At 39.0% G+C, this 19,850-nt stretch overlaps 1 protein-coding gene across 1 annotated transcript in view; it reads left to right on the forward strand.

Moving 5' to 3' along the window:
- Positions 1-18,077, forward strand: part of CACNG2 (calcium voltage-gated channel auxiliary subunit gamma 2) — a 122,880-nt gene extending 104,803 nt beyond the window's left edge. Inside the window, exons 2-4 of the mRNA XM_088141553.1 lie at positions 2,466-2,549; positions 12,448-12,588; positions 17,415-18,077. Coding sequence (XP_087997679.1) covers positions 2,466-2,549; positions 12,448-12,588; positions 17,415-17,950 — 761 coding nt within the window. The 3' untranslated portion in view covers positions 17,951-18,077. The remainder of the gene's footprint in view (positions 1-2,465; positions 2,550-12,447; positions 12,589-17,414) is intronic.
- Positions 18,078-19,850: the final 1,773 nt, after the last annotated feature.

Consider the following 19,850-nt stretch of genomic DNA (forward strand, 5'->3'; position numbering starts at 1 on the left):
GAAGAAAACCACATGGATGTGTCCATGAATTCAGCAAGACTTGAGCTCAGCTCTAAGGATACTTAAGAAACTTATTTCTTAAGTTTCCAATAATTTTCCCTTAAGAAACTTATTTTCAAAACTCATGTTTGCATTATGCCTTGCCTTCAGGCCATATCTGCACAATACACTAATCCAAATCACATCCAAATCACACTGATCCTTATAATATATACACTGGTTGGGTCCACACTGAACCAAAAATTATCCAACCGCAATGTTGTTTACTGAAACCCATCACTCACAACCTTTGGCTCTGCTATTCCCTCAGGGTAAAATCTGATCTGTATTCATGCTAGATCCAAGACGTGGCAGACTGCAAGATTCTTCTACTCTCTTTTGTCAAATATATAGCTTGCCATTCCTCTTGCTAGTTAATTTGCCATTTGGACAGGACTTTAATGGGCCCTAGGCACTTTTGCCTTCGTGGGCCCCTTCCTCTATAAAAATAGAAGTATTAAAATTATACTTTCATTATTTTCCCAGTGACATTTAATATATGACTGAGCTTTTAATTTAAATTGTATGTATATTTTATTTGTATTTTATTTACTTGTATTATATTTATTGTGCATATTTTCAAGGCTGAAAGGCAAGGCCTGAAAATACATAATTTCTGCTTCATTTTTATTCTTTCTGATTTTAAAAAATTAAAACATTTTCATGGGCCCGGGGGACTGTACCTACTGTGCCTAATGGATAAGTTGGTCCTGAAACTAGACAGTCATTTCCTTGACACTTAATGTTGCTAGTATGATAGTGAATATATGATATATATTCATATATGCATATATGATAGTGAATTTAATTTGTATTTCTTTTTTAAAAATTCCCATTATGCATGGCAACCTTCCCTGCTTGATGTTGTTCAAGAATATTGGAAAACCTGCATAATTTTTCAGTCTGCACAATCTTTAGCCAGATTGTCTGGGAACTACGGAAAATGAGGTCCAACAATCTGTACCAGCTTGGGAGAAGATGATACTTGGTCAGGATGATAGCAATGGATATAGGAGGTTGGTCATCAGTCTATAGTGGACCATCCTCTCTAGCAGTTCTCAACCCAAACTACAATAATACCTGTAATCAGTGATGGGACTGTAAATACTGGGAAGCAGATTCTGTTGCTGTTTTCATACAACATGATTAACCCATGTCAATTAAAGATCTAATGTATAATACATTAAGTTTTCCTAATATTAACCTTGGTGAGGGTTTTTGGGGGGGAGGTCTTGGACCCAGCCCATTTCCTTACTTTATGATTCAGTATATTCATTAAATCAAGAACATAAATTAATTCAGTAACTAAAGTAAATGTGTTATGTGAACACATCCTGTGTCTCAATGCCATGTACAGAGTTGCCATAGTCATTGGTTTTAGAATTGCCTGCAACAAGAAGAATGTCTTGGCCCGTGCCCTCACAATTACAACATTTGAATCCAGGCCATATATTTCATCCCTGTGTGCATGGATATGACATGGGTGTGTGTCTGCGCATGTGACTACTTGTGTTGGAGCAGCAAATATGATTAAGCAGGTGTGGATGGAAGTACATCATAGCTCATGCCATTTGCATTTGGTTAGGATGAAAAAGAGAACATAGTAGTTACAATCAAAACTTGTTTTTTCTTCTTAGTTACAATATAGTCTTAATCCAGTTTCAGTGGGTCAATATTGGATCTGATGTCATTCCTGCAGGGAAGGTACCAGAAGGTAGCTCTGAGCTTTGAGCTAGGAGTTAGTCTGGTTACTGAGCTGCTAAAGCAACACGGAAATGTGTATAGAGCAGCCGACATGCAGCCTTCAAAGAAGTAAAAAGGAAGTCTTAAATGATTGTCTTTAATGAATTGGATTTCTGCAGAAAATTGTGCATGCCTCCATGTCACTTTGTGTGTGTGTGTGTGTGTGTGTATGTGTGTGGTTTTAAAATGGATGCCTCAAGCTTAGCACAAAGGTGTCATGAGCATTATCAAATAGGTGACTTTGACACCTGTGTAATCTCTTTCCACATTCTCCTCACTGTCATGAATATAAATACTTGCTTAGACAGATGAGAGGAGAAAGTCACATTTCCTCAACAGCAGAGTACTGCAGTCAGAAAACATACTAGTATAGCAGGAGTAGAACATCTGGATCCCCTATAGCAAAGGAATACAGTGTTTGGTGAATGCTGAAATAAAAAGATAAAATAAAATACATAAAATAAAATAAAATAATAAAATAAAATAAAATAAAATAAAATAAAATAAAATAAAATTAAATTAAATTAAATTAAATTAAATTAAATTAAATTAAATAAATAAATAAATAAATAAATAAATAAATAAAATAAAATAAAATAAAATAAAATAAAATAAAATAAAATAAAAAAGACATCCCTCAGTTTCTGGTGTTCTTATCTGTTGTTTCTTCTCTTGTATTGTAGGGAATTTTAAAGGTCTGTGTAAGCAAATCGATCACTTCCTCGAGGACACAGAGTATGAAGCCGACACAGCAGAATATTTCCTCCGTAAGTCTGCAACTTCTCTTGTTTGCTGTTCTCTGAGCAGAGCAGGGGTGCCCTTTGTTCTCTGCTGATGACATTAGACAAAGCTTATTCCCAAAGGATGGACATCCTGGTGGGGCTACCTGAATGGGACACCTTTCAGGCCTTCTGGGCATTTGCCATAAAATGTTTTGTTAAACCCCCCTGCTAGGTCTTTTGCATATATTTGCTCATTTGTTTTCCTTATAATTCATTTAAAAGAAAAATAAAACTTTAAGAGGATGTTTTTGCCTCTGAGAAGAAAAAAAAAATCTTCTCTCTGCTATGAAGATTGCAAAAGTCAAGGCCATTGCACTGATTTCTAAGATGGGTTAGTATTCCTGGGTATTTCACCTGTTGTGCGTATCCTCTATTTATGGAAACTGTCAGCACCTCAGAATTGTCAGCTGTAGGACAAAGTCTAAGGAGAAACAGCATGGTGTAGTGGTTAATGTATTTGGCTAGGAGTGGAGAGATTCAGCTTTGAGTTCATCATGAAAGTGACCTAGGCAACTTTGGACCAGTCATTATCTCTTAGCCCAAACTACCTAACAGGGTTGTTGTCATGGGAGAAAATTGGAGGAGGAAATATGCCGCCTTGAGCTCCTGGAAGAAAGGGAGGCTATAAAACCAATATAGATACGCACAGAATAACATAAATTAAATTGGAGGGGATCTAGTTTAGGTACTGTTGCTTAAAACTCGGGCAAAAAAAGGACCAAAATTGACTGACTCTGGTGAATGGTGTATACATGTGTGTGTGCACACACACATGCATACACACATATTCTGCAAGCAATTTTAAACAGTTTTTTCTTGAGTCAATTCACCACTTTTTGTATTCCCTAGGGTGATGCTGATAGAACAGAGTACTAGATTTGTAGGGTGGTACACCAATCCCTGGCATCATCTTAAACATGGCATGATAGACTGCAGTGAAATCGGTTTAGCAATATCTTTATTAAGACCAATCCAATTCTAGCAAAAGAACACACAAGTTTTCAAATATTCCAGAATTCAGATGGAGAAGAATCAGAAGAACTAAACATTATTCCAAGCATTGTGGCCGTGAATTTTTGGGCACAATATTTAGCCTAATCCTGAGACTTCTCCATTTTGGATTGTTCTAATAAAAGTATTGGTATACTGATGATTATTTTTTGATTATACAGAACCAGTACAGCTTTTAAGACATATATATTATTATTAAATGGTTTATATTGCTTGTCCATTTAATTCTCCCCACTTAGTGCTAACTTCCAATAGAAGAGAATACCCTATAGTTCTATTGAGTATGACTACTCAGTAGAAGAGATAGCGCTAACTGCTACAAAGAAAAATATGCTAAAGGCATAATAATAATTTGCTTATTGTCAACCAAATCTTAGGACCATAGCAGATATAATATAAAGACATTGTCCCTTTTAGTCTTTTTTGTAATGTATCATGGAAAAAATATCCTGTTTTTAATAGGACCTGATTTCCTCCCCTTCTTCAATTTCCAGTGTAGTACAAAAGTGCCAAGGCAAGAAAGCACACAAATGTTATATGGGTGCATCCCTCTAAAGCTGCATTTTGTTGCTTTTAATACCATTGATACAGCAAATATCTAAATTATTGAAAAATCATTCTTCAGGGGCAGTGGAGTAAACGCAGAACAGTTATCCATAACGTACAGCAGTAATAAGGTATTAAGGACTGTTTAATTGGCTAATTAATTAATTAGAAATGCCACTCCACTGAAATTCTCTCCAGCTGCCATCAGAATAAAAAAAAAAAAAAATGCCCAGGAAGATCTGTGCATCCCATTCCCACTGCTCCTTCTCTGAATATTTCCAGAAAGGCTTTTCAGTGGTTAGTTTCACAGAATTTACTAAATTCTAAACCCTGATTAAGAAAGCACAATTGTTCCATTTACATAACATGCCCTGATAAAACTCTGGGCTCTTCCTCATGGCCACATTAAAATGCATTCCACTAGCCCCCAAGGTGGCAGAAAAATATGCCAGCATAATTTGTAGTGCCCAGGTAGCCAACCCTAACTGGCCTCAGCAACAACTCTTGTGAGTGGTCATGTATGTAGAGTTTCTCTGGAGGATAATTTAAGGGCAGGGATCCATTCAGTCCTTTGGCTTTGTCTCCACCCCACTCCATGTCAACTGCCAGCAAGAAAAAATCCACTGATTTATCTCCTTCAAGTACAGGCTTGGGTGAGTGTCTGAGACAAAGGCTGTAGCCATCTTTCAGGTTGCCCAAGGACAAGTCACTGGTGCAAAGGTGCTCCCTTTGGCTACCTCTAAACATGGTTGTCTGGAAGCAAAGTGACAGCCTTGCTCTTCAGTCACTTGGGCTAAACAGTGAAGGGAATGACAGGGCTGATTTTGCAAAATGGCATTAGTGTATGAAAAAACAGCCCTGCCTCCCTCCCCAATAAAAACAGTAGAAAACATGGCCATGCAAAAACCCCTGTTGGTAGAAGCAGTGGAAAACCTCTGATAACTGTCTCATTTGGGACAGAAGCAGAAGCACCATTTTATTGGATTATTGTACACTGCCCAGAGTCACGTTCAGTGAGATGGGCGGCCATATAAATTTGATAAATAAATAAATATATCTCTTTCCCAGTTTAACTTGACTGACAGGCCATCTTTTTACAGGCCAGTTTTTTGAAAGACCACTGAACACCCGTTTAATAAAAAGGTGAAAGGTATTCCAGAAGACCAGTATACCAGTATATTTAAGGAGCCTAAGTAATGTCTGAACATGAATTGCAAAAAAAATAAAAAATAAAAAAAAGGTCAGGCATCATTCAAGCAGATATCTCCACAGAAGACAGGTGTCTGGCTTCTTCTGCAGCCCAAAGCAAAATGCCCAAGGACAGCAGTGACCAGTGAATGGGGGGCGTCCTGCAGCAGCAACAACCAGACAACAGGAACACAGCCACTCCCTCATCATGTCATCTCCAAGATTTTTAATAAGGCATTGTAGATTGTTTGTAAGCAAAAACCTAAGTTGGGAATAGACTGAAAGCACTATCTTAAAACTAGAACAGCTAAGGACACATTCTGGCTGACTCTGTGATAGGCTGGGTATGTGTTCAACGAGAATGTGTCACCTATTTAATTCAGTGTACCCTATTTAGTACATTGTATCCATTTAGTACAGTGTCTTTCCTCTGGGGTTAGCAGGATGTCCAGATGAGTCCAAATAAACAATATGATGGCTTAATCTGATGGCCTGGTTTATTCAACATGCTAAGACAATGATTGAGTTCCCACAATATAACTTGAAACCACAAATTATCCAATCCTACTTCAGCCTAATCAAGTGAGTTGGGTGATCAGCCAAGAATATTCAAAGTCTGAGTAACCTTAATTATTCCAGTCCTGATCATAACTCTCTAATCTATCTTTCCTCTGTGTAGAAAATCTTCATCTCCCTTTCTTTTCTTAGCCAGCATAGCCAGTATACTTGGGTATGTCAGGTCAGAAAAAGCTGCTTAAATTTGAACTCCAAATTTATTCATGTATTTTTTAAAAAATACCTGTAGAGACTAAACCTCATCCGCGGGTTTGCTTCAGTTCCTTCTGGAGTTCATTATATTGCCATGATCCTGTTCATACATTTGGGAAGAGGTAAAATATCACTGGAGCATCCTGAGCAAGCCTTTCAGGCTGTAAAAGTGTACAATGATTAATCAATCATCAGTCTTTCAAGCAATATAGCAATGAAACTATAACAGTTTGAAAGCATACCCAGAAGAGTTATAATATTTAACCTTTCATACAGCCAGAATATTGAGCATATGAATCTCTTCATTCAAAGTATTTACCTAATCCAATATTGCCTGGGTTCACACATTGTATTAACCCATGATTTGTGGCTGGGATGCTGGAAATTGTTACCCAATACACCTGCAGAGTACAAGGCTTAGGGAAACTGTCTTCGAAAGCATGTGTTCTGCCACTAAGCTATGGCCCTTCTCCTTTTGTCTCCCCACTAAAAGCATTTGCACACAGTTAGTAGCCTCAGCCTGTCACTCTCTGCGACAGGTCCATAGCCACAATCCAGTGTCCTCACGGCTATGCTCCATTCTCCCAATGAGCTGGCCAGGGCTCCCTTCAGCTGTGCAATATGAGAGCGCCAAAAAACAGCATCCTGCAAGGGCCTGTTCACATCCTCAATCTGCCTTCGCTGTGTTTGCTTTTCAGACTAAGAGGGGAAAAGTTAGAAAAAGCCTCATGTGCCACTGTTGATGCTGAGTGGTAAAGCCACCCTTCAGAGCAGCTGGGGGAAACGGGAAAGTGACAAAACAGCACCTTGACTGTAGAAGAGAAGGGGAAATCTCCAGAATAATGAGGTGGGATAAGGCAGGCGTTATCTGTCTTTGCTGTGTTTCTGCAGGAGCAGGAGCTAAGCTGAACATTAATTGTGCCAGCTTCCCAACCTCCAGACAAACCTCTTGATGTCATGGGGACACAGGAGAGCAGTGCCAGTCCCAGATGGTATAGCCTCCATATGTGGATGGCGCCTAAGAGATAAATACCTCCCTGGACATAGTTTGCACTTGAGACATCTGTGATCCCAGATTCCATGGTTTTTAATAGTAGAGGTAATCATACATAGTCTTGCAGGGTACAATAACAGCAACAATTATATGACTCATTTGTAGGGTTCTCAGTTGAGCATATTTTTCTTGTTTATTTAATCTGGTCTGCTCCTCATGTACTGAAAACAGCAGATGGACATTTGTGGGGTATGTAGCTACACGTGATCATGTGCTAATCACTCTGAAATCATAGCTGATATTTCAGTAGGAGAACCAAATATGGAAGCTTTCTTGATAAATGCTAGATATCCAGGGCAAACGGAGTATAGTTCTTGAACCTTCACCAAATAATAATATTCTTTCATTTAATTAATTATTCACTTTAAAACAAATTATTCTCGGGGTGCTTTATATAAATATAGACGAAACAAAAATTAAAATCTGACAAAAGCCACATCCAGAACAGCACAAAATATCATCTCAAAGCAAAACAAACCAAAATATAGTAACTACTGACTGCTAAAAGATCTGAAAAGAGGTTTTTTTTTCCCTAGAGAAGAAACCATTTTAACATAAAACTAGGCAGCATGTGAAGACAGCTATTTAAAAAGCCCCACTAAACAACAAGCATAACCAGTCAAGCTAATTGTTTAAAAACATGTCACAATATGGGTTGAGAAGAATTTAACTCTCTGCTTCTCAGAGACTTAAACTGACTTAATGACTTAAAAGACATTAGACAGGCACTAGCTGGGCTTATCTGGGAACTGTGTTCCATGTGTGCAAATGTGTGCTTCACCATAGCTGATGCCTTCTTGCATTTCACTATGTGAAGATAGGTGGGTGGAAGGCCAGAGGTAGGAGGAACAGGTAATCCTTCAGATAAAAAGTGTCCTTCAAGGTCAGCTCCACTCCTAGTTGTTTCATGGACAGATCTATCCAATTTTCTTGGCAACATTATGGAAGCGGTTTGCCACTATCATCTTAGTATGTTTTATGACTTCCAGTCTAGCCTAATACAGTGGCCCAAACCAGTTAAACCAGCACCATGAATTGAGCCTAGAAATGAAATCAGAACGAACGGAGATGATGCATTGCTGATAAAACATTACAGTCATTCCATATTCTTGCCACCATATTTTATAATAACTGAAGCTTGTAAACTGTTTATGTGCAGCTCCAACTACAACATGTTGCAATAATCCAACACCATTTATTATTTTCTACAATACCGTACAGCTAGCAAAGCCACCTGTGCATCTGCAAATCAGCTGCACATAAATACACAAATTGTAAATACCAAATGACATGGCAAAGAATGTTATTTTCTCTACCTTACATGCCAATAATTCCATATTATGGACTAAATTGCCACTGGAATTGAAGCAAGTCCACTCCTTCCTACAATTTAGGTGGGGGCTCAAAATGTATTTACTTTCCCAGGCCTTCTAATTGCACAGCTTTAGCTTTTGTGTTTTATATCTGTTATTTTTATGGATGGTTTTAATGTACCTTATCAGCTGCCTAGAGTAGCTGGTGCATATGTGTGTGTGTGTGTGTCATATACATACAAAATAATAATAATGGAACGTGCAGACATGCATGTTTGTAATTCAATCCACGTCCTGCAACAGCAATGCATCATGCAAATTGAGCTTAGTTTGCAGCAACAAGCTTGCTTTTGCATGAAATGGCCCTTTTCCAGCTAGTCAAAACTGGTCCAGAAAAAGTCTTATGCTTCTGCTAAAAGATTCTTTATTGTAACTGTGTTGGACTAATTAAAATGTGTGAAAAAAGGCAAATCATAGGACCCGCCTATGTTCTAAAAAACCTTTGATGGTGAGCCTCTCCTGGCAATTACTGACATTCTTCACTGTCAAATCTCATTCGTGTTTTCTAGAGGTTGTTAGTGAAGCAAAGTTCCATCTCTGAAACGTGGCCAGATATACTTATCTAATACAGATTTGAGATCAATGGATTTTAAATCCACTGGAGTGGGACAGCATCATTTCCATAATTCCCACAATAAAATTCTGGACTTGGTATTATATCCACATACTGTAGTGCTAAAAAAATTAGTGTCTCATTGTAACATAGAGGTTTTCATCCCTTTTTCATCATTTGTCAACTCATACATTCTTCAGCAAAACCCCTGAGAAATTGGTGATAAATAGAATTATATGGATGTGAGTGTCACCCTCTGGGTTGGGTAGCCAAAAGGCCAGAGACAGCATGAGAATTAAAACTCACACCAAATAAAACAGGTATCCTGACTCAAGAATGGAGGCATCACAGGAGTGTTGTGTATATTGTGTTTCCAAATAAGTGAGTGTTTCCTTTTAGAATTCCTAGGGAATCACAGTCCAATTCCTATGGAGAATGCCAGGATGTGGAAAGCTGCTATTCAATATTACATTTATGGTAGTTTCTCTTCAAAATGGCATAATTTGATTGAAGTGAATGCAAGAAATGTTTAAAATGGAAAACTTTGCAAAATTTGAGTTCTAAGAGTTAAATCCCTTTTAAAACTCTCAGCTATATACCATCCATTACCTGCAATTGTGGAGCTCCTTCTGGAGACAGTAAATTAATATTTTTAAACAATAAGATGTTCTCTTGTTGAAATTCAAAGTACATTGGGAGTTATTTGATCAGGTTGAAAAAAAATCTATTTCTTACACTGGCTTCAGTAACAATATTCTGCACTAGGATTACTTTTGCTATGTGAACTATAACTAAGTTTTGTCAGCAAATATTCAATTTCCTACACTGTTCATGACGAAGTCTGCAGATCAGATACTGTTTCCATCAATAGTCAGCCCAGTTTTGGCTAAGAATTACTACATGCATTTCTAGAACTTTAATAATATTTTACTAGAATCTCATGTTGCCCATTTTGGTTCATACTTATCACTGTGAAAATAAAATTGTCAGTACAAACATAGGTCACAATAGATGAGATAACTACTCATTGGTGGTTTCACATTAGCAGTCATATTTCTTGTTTCTGTTCAGCCCTTTGCTGGATCCAGAGAGCATCTCAGTGCAAGGGCAACTGCACATAAAGTTCCCATGATAGATTACATGCAGATCATCCTGCTTCAACACCCATATCACCCTTGTTAGAGCAAGGATATGGCCTAACAATATGTGCCCATAGCTTTCTATTAACTGGGTTTGCACAACATACTAAACTAGTTTAAAATGGGGTTGGGTACTTTGTCATCCAGCATGTTGTGGGAATCCCAACCTTTGTTTTAACATGTATAAACCAAGCCATTCAGTTAAGCCATAAGGTTTGTTGGTATATGGCATGTTATGTAAATACAACGACTGTATTTTGTTAGCCCAGGTTTAAGTTAATGTGTTGTATGAACCCAACCATTAGCCAAACATGTTCAGTTTAGAATCATGTGGCACTTCCAAGAAAGAAAGCTGCTATTAATTAGTTCCTTGTGCCAAAAGTCTCCTGTGAACTTATTTATTTTGACACTTGTCTATTGCATCATGCCAAGTTTTCCTGTGAGTTTGCAGGAATTAGTGGGGATGGAAGACTGGAAAAAAGGAACGTTTTGATACAGGTTTATGAGAACAAATCAGATACAGATCAAAAATCTTGGTGGCACTGTTTTTTCCTTGTTCCTAGATAAAGATTTTTTATCATTTAAAAAGAGAAATATATGCTTCATTTAGCTAAGCAATCAAGACAGCTAACAATATAGCTGTTTCTGATATGTTTCATTACATCAGAATAAATGTTTTAATATCCATTTAATGTAGCCAAGCCATCCCATGGTGTCAAAGAATGGCAAATGGATAGATTTTATCCACACTTTCAAAGTGTATTTATTTCTGGCATGATTATTCTAATGTGAACAACTTACATCAGTCTACCCCAACCAGGTACTCTTCATTCAGACTGCTCTTCAGCTTCCATAATTTCCAGCCAGCGTAGGCTTAGTGAACCCTAACTCTAGGGAAGCCACCAAGCTGAGATAGGCTGACTTAGATGCTGCTATATGTTACATTGGAAGTGAAAAATATTGAATCTAATATATGGATGCCATATATTAGATCTTTTAACAGCCTAGTACATATGTCTGAAATCCCCAGATAAGTCAGATTTCATATCTGTACATGCTTACATCTGTGTATGAGAGAGACACTGATACTTTAATATCACACTAGTCACACGTCTTTGCAGAAGCTCCCATTCTCCATAATGCTTAATCTGAAAATCATTACATGTATATGTGTATTTATGTACCTGCATGCTACTGCCATCTACCGGGTAGCCTGTGTGAGGACTGAAGTCCTATATCTATGTGTAAAGAAGTTCATATTTCCCCAAATAATTTACCTTTAAAAGGAGAAGGTCATCTTAGATTTCTTGAGAATGTAATAATACACTAGGCAGATGAAATGTTTTCCTGCCTGGTTTTCTTTTTGGAGAAAGCCTTAAATCTGGTGTCATGTTCCTTTTGGGTAAATGCAGTAAATGAGGACAAACACATATGACAGCTTCATTAGTTTGCAATACATGTACACATTTCCAAAGCGTAATGTGCTTCCAGGGAGATAGCATCAAGTGTTAGCAGCTGAAAGGCAATCGGGCAGCAATTCCATCTTTTCTTCCTTAATGCGTTTTTTGTGGGAAGAAACAAGGAGAAAAAGTGACAAGGGGAAATGGAAGACTCCATCTGGAATCTTCATAAGATTCCATGCTTGAGGCACAAATCCTGAATGATAAAAAAAAACCCTCTGCCCCCCCCCACCTCACCACCATGTGTCTGTGTGCAGGCCTGCCTGTGAGCAAGGACTGGGTCCATCTGGAGAGTCTTCCATGCCCACTTCTGCACAATCTCTGTGTTTATTTTCAGGACATCTCCTGCTGACTGCAATTTGTCAACAATATGCTGATTAGTACATGGCACTGTTTTAATTTTCTGGCCTTTAGAGTTTCTGTTTGTTTCGAGGGACGGCACTGTGTTTTTTGGTTACAGACACCATTTGACCGTCCCCAGCTCTAAGTACACTGCTCTCTTCTAATATCCAATATGTTGATAGTTCATTTGTAACAGCTTTCTTCTTCTGTTGATGCTCTGTTTCATTCTCCTCCTCTTTCTCTCTCCTTATCACTGGCCTTCCAATTCCTGTGCTTCTTTGCTGTGTCTTTTTTGTTCCACCTTGCTGCACTCCTCACCAATCTTCCATATTCTTCCTTAATTTCCCCCAACTGCATGTCTTCCCTTCTCCCCATGTCTCCCACACTTGCTGTCTTCCTCCGCCTCTTCCCTTCCCTTTCCCCACCCCTCTGGTTTTCTTTGCTTACAGGGGCTGTAAGAGCCTCTAGTATTTTTCCGATCCTGAGTGTGATTCTGCTTTTTATGGGTGGACTCTGCATTGCAGCCAGCGAGTTCTACAAAACCCGACATAACATCATCCTTAGTGCCGGCATTTTCTTCGTGTCTGCAGGTAAAAGGGCCGAGGGACCAGCGGGCTGCCTCTGCACAGGGATCGAAGCACAAAAATCCAAAAGGAGGGAGGGACCCAATGTGTTGGGAGGTGAAGGGAACAACCAGCTCCCAGAGCATTGGGATGGAACATCAAAGAAAAGAAAAAGACTGGGAGCACTAATATTTCCCAGCTCCACTGATAACTATTCAATTCCATGTCTGAATTAAATCATGTGAAATGAAAAAGGAGATATTTAAATCTGAGTGATTGCAGGAAAGAAAGAACGCACTGCAATTACATTCCATGTTTCGGAGTTGCAACCTATTTTAGGGGAAGTCCAACTAGATTTGACAGTGGAAGAATCATTTGTTTAAACTTGTGTCTGTTTCACTTGTGCATAGAGCTGGGAACAGGAGGTCCAATCTTAGAGCAACACATGGATATGGTTAGTGCCCTCTATTTTCTTCACTGTAATTTCTCATCACTTCCCCTCCTCCCACCCCCACCCCCCCACCAAATTCATTTCTGTGTCGGAGTTCATTGGAAGAAAAAATATATTTCGTGGAAGAACAAACTAGAGTCACACCAAGCAATAGTATGATGAAGGATAATATATCTACAATGTTTTCAATAAATATGTCAAAGGCAGGTGGAGAATACATCTCACCTATTCACATGCTTTTTTGCTCTAAAAATCAGATCCTCCTACCCTCATTTGGAAATCCTGAGATGTGATTTTACCTTCACTTTAAATCTCTCCTTGCATGAAATCTGGGCGTCACCCAGCCATGTCTAAACAAATAGACTTTCTGCTGTCATATTTAGTTTGACCCTGGCAATGCAATACAGTGCCTCTAAAATTTCAGAAAGAATTCAGCTGCCTTGCAAACATCGTATTCAGACAGAATTTTTCTCAAGTGCATTGCTCATAACATGGTTTTGTAAATGTTAAAAGTAACATTAATGAAAGCAAACCCAAGATCCTGGATGACAACCCAGATATTTGGCAAAGAAGAATATCAGGCAAGTGTTCCCCTACTCCTGCTCTCCTGATAGTCCCCTATCAGTGCTCTCCTAGGCTGAACATGTTCTTTTTGCACCAGGAAGGAAGTGGCGAGTGTCTAGGCGTGTACCGAATATGGTATTTTATGTTAACCACAACAGAGAAACCTAGCAGCTGCTACCTTTTTTCCCTTCAGTGCAGTGTTTCTCAGCCTTGAAGTCTACACATCTTAAAGTTACCATGGTTGAGAAACAGTGCCGTAGTGGAAGACTTCTCATCTTTTCTTTTGACCACAGATTAGATGGAGATACAGATAACCTATCACCAGGAGAAAATAAAGAGCATCTCAACACACAAAGATTTTTTTGTGAATTAGGCCCTGTTCACTAGGTTGAGTAAGAAGGAGCAGCTCAGAAAATTGAAGAAATTTTATTTGGCCTCCTATGCCTGTTTAATATTGAAGGAATAAGCCTTTGCTTGGGCTTTACCACTGCAGCACGCAGGTGAAGGCTCACAAGATTGAATTTCTTCCCTACCAGAAATAAATAGTAAAAAAAAATCCCTCCATATCAAACAGTAGATATTTGTTTATTATTACAATTTGAACCTCACCTTTCCATCCATAGGAAGCTCAAGGCGGCTGACAGACAACAACAGAACTGTATGTACAATAGAAATCCATTTTGGTGCATAATAGCTAAATCATCACCACCCAATTGGTGGTGAAGCCCCTGAAGACAAAGGGCTTCACTCATTTTCTAAAGAAATAATGATTGGAAGCTCAATGCATTTCCTGAGAGAGCCTGTCTTAGGAAGTGCAGAGAGAGAGAGCCAGCTTAGGAAAAATGCAGAAGACCCTCTCAGGTGGGCCTAGCCGGTCTCTGAAATCAGGGACCTGTTTCAGGCTGCCTTTCTTTGGCAGCCAAATAGATTTCTACACAAATAGATGGTTACTCAGAGCCTAAGCTGTTAGATCTTATAGTCAACAGCATAAAGTGTAACTTTCTAAGTTACACTTAGAAAACAATTGGCAGATATATTAGGACAGGCATAATATGATCCTGGTATCTTGGAGTGTTAAGCCACATAGCTGCATTTTGCACAATTTAAAATTTATTGTTTACTTATTTACCTAATGATATATGCATTGCCTTTATATTCAAAGAACAAGAGTGCCACATATAAAACATATTGAAGTACTTTAACTATGATGTAACAAAGGCACAGGTGACTATTGCCAGATCTGACTGGCTCAGGAAGAATTGCAGCTGGCACATTAGGTATAATTTTGCAAATACAGTCCTTGCTACTGCCATTATCTGCAAATCCAGAGACAGTTAGAAGTAGAGGACTGCCTGCTGTTTCAAGGGAAGTACAATCCCTCCAGATTAGTTTAGTTTCTTATTGAACATCATCACAGGCTGAAGAAATCCTGGGAAAGATCAGATGTCAGGAAGAAAAGTTCTACCTTAACCTTTCTTCCGATCATCATCTTTTCTAGGTGTAAATATGTATTTCTAGATACAGAAATGTATTTTTTTTTAATGGAGGAACATTTGATCATGTGAACCCTGGCTGCAATAATAAGTGGTACAATTTAAACACAGGTTTTCACCTCAGAGCAAACTAGGCCAAAATAAGGTCTAGGATTTCTCCTTGTGTAAAAGTCAAAGTCCAGTTTTGTAGCATCCTCTTTTGAGCAATGAAAATATTGGAGTGTGTATGTGGGCTTTTTTAAGAGCCTGTCTATCTGTGGCATTTGTCTTCTGTTTCTAATTATTCTGTTCATATGTTGACTGTGGCAGCATCTAGTGATGAAAGTGGATTATCGTTTTTTTTTTTTTCAGAATGCCTGTAATATTTTGCATACACTCCACAAAGCAGGGGGCAGTTGTTGCCTTCACGTGCTCCTTATGGGGGTCTCCTGAAGGCATTTGCCTGGCCACTGTCCAAAGAGAATGCTGGATTAGATGGACCTTTGGTCCAATCCAGCAGCGATCTTGTGTTTTAAGGTCAGTGATTAATCTAGTTCAACATTTGTGGTGGTACTCCAACTTGTCCATTTCTTCCTACTATTGACTAAATTATATCAATGTTCTGCATGGGGCTTTCATGCAGTACTTTGGTACATCTGATTTCCATGAGACATCCAGGATCTCGCGGTGGTCGCTCCAGGATTAGGGCCTTGAATGCAACCAATTTTGGGAATTTGAATTAAAAATTCCTAGGAATACAGCAGGCAAACCATTCTTTCAGTATTCATACAAGACTCAGCATATTCAGAGACTGTACACCATCTGTCAAGTGTTAAGAATATTGCACCTCCTCTCATATAAAGGGCTCAAATTCTTGACATGTAGGCTCAGGATAACTCTCTAAGATTAGGTCTTCCACAACTGGGTCCCCAAAACAGATGATTACTCGATGATAGCAGAGATACAGAAAATTTTAATGTTTGCTGCCATTTGGTGGTTGTCCAGAACTCTGCAGCCCTAATATGGTGTGCCTAACTGAAATATAATTCAACAGTTATTCCACTTTCTTTATATTTTGACTTGATAAAGACTAAAGGTGTCTAGATAGCAATGTTTTATTCAATGTTCCCTAGTATAGTCTTCCAAGATGGCAAAATTTAGGTCTGACAACAGACATTAACAAACTGGACGCACTGCAATATACGCTCCAACCAAAAGTGGGAATAGAAGGTCTCTACTTTTGATCTCTTCAACTCCAAACTCACCAGAACTGCCAAACCAGAGTAAAGCTGTTTGTTTAGTCAAATGCCATCCTAGTGCCATCAGGAAAGAATTAGAACCTCTGTCTTGAGGTTCCAGCAAATAGAAAATCATCATAGGATCTTTTTTTTACAATTCTGTTTTAAGCACAGACCCAACAATAACCAGATAGTTCTTCAACATACAATGAAATGTAGCTCGAAACAGTTGAGGAGGAATTTAGGGAGGGCATCAGGTTGGGGAATGATGTACTATGAGTATGATAGTTTCTATGCTAGGTTGGTGCAATTTCTTATAGCATGTAAGAAAAATATTTGAATAATGATCTGTATGGCTGAACATATTTTGTAATGGTAGACAGTGGGCAGGGATAGTTTTTGATGTATTACTGACAGGCACATATTTGAAGTACTGCCTTGTCTCATAACTGATCCAGTCTGTAATGCATTATGCTTCTAGGCTTTATTCTTAGAAAATGAATATCTCAAAATATTCATTTTTCTACACTGTATTAATAAGTATAGCTTACAACCTACCTAAAATATCAATTAAAAGCTGTAGAGAGAAAAATCAATGCCATCAAGTGGTGGAGGAAATTACTAGTCCAAGATAACACAAACACATATTCATATATTGGCTAGAATTGTGTTGTGTTTCCTCTGCTGCCATTCTATATTTCTGTGGTCCAAAGTAAGGATTTTAATTGTTAATATTTAAAGAGAACTGAGCTTCCTAGAATTATGTGCTGGCTAAAGATTGTGCAACTTGAAGTCCAACATGTCCGGAGAATATCAGGTTGGGGAAGGCTCCTCTAAAAAGTTTTTCCAAAGGGATTTGAGTCAGGATGTGCCTTTGTGATGTTGATACATATTGGAACATTCAGAGTCTCAGAGAAATCCCCAACTGCTATCTTTGAATGGATACACTGCACTATTAAGCTTTTAAAAATGGGCATGTCACTGATCCTAGTGAGAATGGGCCTTGGTCAAAATATCTCAGTAGCAACCTACAACAAAATAGTCACCCTTGTCTACAAAGCCTCTTCAAATTATATTAGGCATGCATAGGGGACAGTCTAATTTTTTTCTCTTAATCTTTGATTACAGGTCTGAGTAATATAATTGGCATCATTGTGTACATATCAGCCAATGCTGGAGACCCCTCAAAAAGCGACTCCAAGAAGAACAGTTACTCTTACGGATGGTCCTTCTACTTTGGGGCCTTGTCCTTTATTATAGCTGAGATGGTTGGAGTGCTGGCTGTACACATGTTCATTGACCGGCACAAACAGCTGCGTGCCAGCACTCACACCACGGACTACCTCCAGTCCTCTGCCATCACCCGCATACCCAGCTATCGCTACCGCTATCAGAGACGCAGTCGTTCCAGTTCCCGTTCCACTGAGCCTTCACACTCCAGGGATGCCTCTCCCGTTGGGATCAAAGGGTTCAACACCCTCCCATCCACGGAAATCTCGATGTATACCCTGACCAGGGACCCCCTGAAGGCTGCTACTACCCCCACCGCCACCTACAATTCAGACAGGGATAACAGCTTCCTCCAGGTTCACAACTGTATCCAGAAAGAAAACAAAGACTCTATCCACACTAACACAGCCAACCGCCGGACCACCCCCGTATGAAGCTATCACAAGGGGCTGAAACTGGGGGACAGGGAAGGTGGGAGAAGGACTCGGGTGCAGGAGGGAAGAACAGGGAGGGCAATAGGGGCAAGGAGAAAGCAACCATAGAAACCTTCCAAAAGCAAAAAACAACAACAAACAAACTTAAGTGAAACATCCAAAAAGAAAGAAAAAAGTTTAAAAAAAAAGAAAAAAGAAAAAAAATTAAAAAATCAAGAGAAAGAAATTTAAAAATATAAAAAATAGAAAATACATTTAAAAGAAAATGCATGATTTCCCATGTACCATTATTTTAACATTTAATAAAAGCAGATTTAAAAAAAAGGAACCAAGAAATAAAAATAATAATAATTTTAAAAAACAAGTGGGAAAAGAGGAGGCAGCTCTTTGGATTGGAGGGAGGGGAGGGGGGGAAGAACTACTCTTTCATTTCTTAGGCTATTTTTATTTTCACTTTTAGCCCATTGTGGATTTGCAAGTTGCTGGCAATCTCCAGCCAGAAATAAAATGCTGTGATTCTGGTGTCCTTGTGGATACCCTACTTGTAGGTGCATTGGGGCCTACCTAAGTTTTCTGAACCTGCCACCCCAGGAGGGACTGGGGATTCGACAGTTCTTGTTGGTCCACAGAGCTTGTGGTGACCTTCCTTGTCCTTGGGGATTTGCAAGGTTAATGCCAATGTGCTGATCTCTAGGTCTCAGGAAGTTACAACTGAGAAGTTCAGCCTCATCAGCCTGACTATTCTGGGGTTAACTGGGACACTGCAAAAAAAAGAAAAAAAAAGCTTAATATAAAGTGGCATTTTTTAATAAAACAGCTATAAATAAATGTAAATATAATAAGGGGATTTACTTGCCAGAAAGCCAGATAGTCTTTTTCTTTTCATTCTTTTTCCAACTTGAAAACTGTGAAAACTAAAACCTTAGGAGAAAATCAACACCATTTTTTTTTAAAAAGATACCCAGAACTTGAGCTGTTGTTTGATGTTAATAGCATTCCCTCCCTCCCCCATTCCCCCCCCCCCCAGTCATGAGAATTATGGACCAAGAAAACAAACTCCCCAGGGAGAGAAGGACACCACTATCACTGGGCTTAGAAAATTGATTAAAAAAACCAGATGTTGTCCTCCCCCTGCAGCCAGGGTATCCACAGGGTCTGGTAAAAAAAAGTCAGGATGGTGGCCACAATGGTGTGATCAAAGCACCACCCTTTTTTAAAATGTGCGTTGTATATAAAAGCAGGCAGAGCTCTGCCACCGTGATTTTTTTTTTTACCAAACTCTGTGGACACCTCTGCCTTGCAGTCATTGACAGGCTTTAGAAAGAGGATAGGCCAAATGGTTATTTGCCCACTGACCTCAGCTTCATTTACACTGGTAGCTTTTCTGCTTTGTGGATCCATTGGAGTTCCTCTCATATACACCAAACAGGTTCTCATTGGCTGAAATTCAGCTCCGGTGCCAAATCCATAACCCTAAAAAATTATCCCCTGATTTCCTTCTGTTGCTAATGCTAGCCAGACCCTGGCTCTACATTCATTCTGCCTTACCCTGAGACCTACCTGTGATGTGGCCCTATGTAGTATGGGACAATTTGGCCCTGAGCTTTTAAGAATCATTCAGAAGAGGAAAAAATTTGGTAAGTGCAGCTTTCCCACCTCTGCAGCACAACATTTGGAAGAAACTGCAGCTTCTTATTTTTCTCTCTGATTTAAAGGCAGAACAGCCAAACTGCCCCAAACATGGAATCTGGCAGCTCTATAAGTTTCAATAGAATTTGAGAAAGGATCTATCTGGTCCTCCTTCTTTCACTGAAGATGTATCTGGCAGGGACAAAGCATGGATCATAGTGTATGTTCTATCACAGACGTTGGCTAGATCATGGTAGGCAAGGAAGCCCTC

The sequence above is a fragment of the Python bivittatus genome, unplaced genomic scaffold (genome assembly GCF_059951505.1).
Source record: "Python bivittatus isolate LINGU-HERP-01145 unplaced genomic scaffold, Pbiv_v1 ctg000330_np1212, whole genome shotgun sequence".
Taxonomy (NCBI): Eukaryota; Metazoa; Chordata; class Lepidosauria; order Squamata; family Pythonidae; genus Python; species Python bivittatus.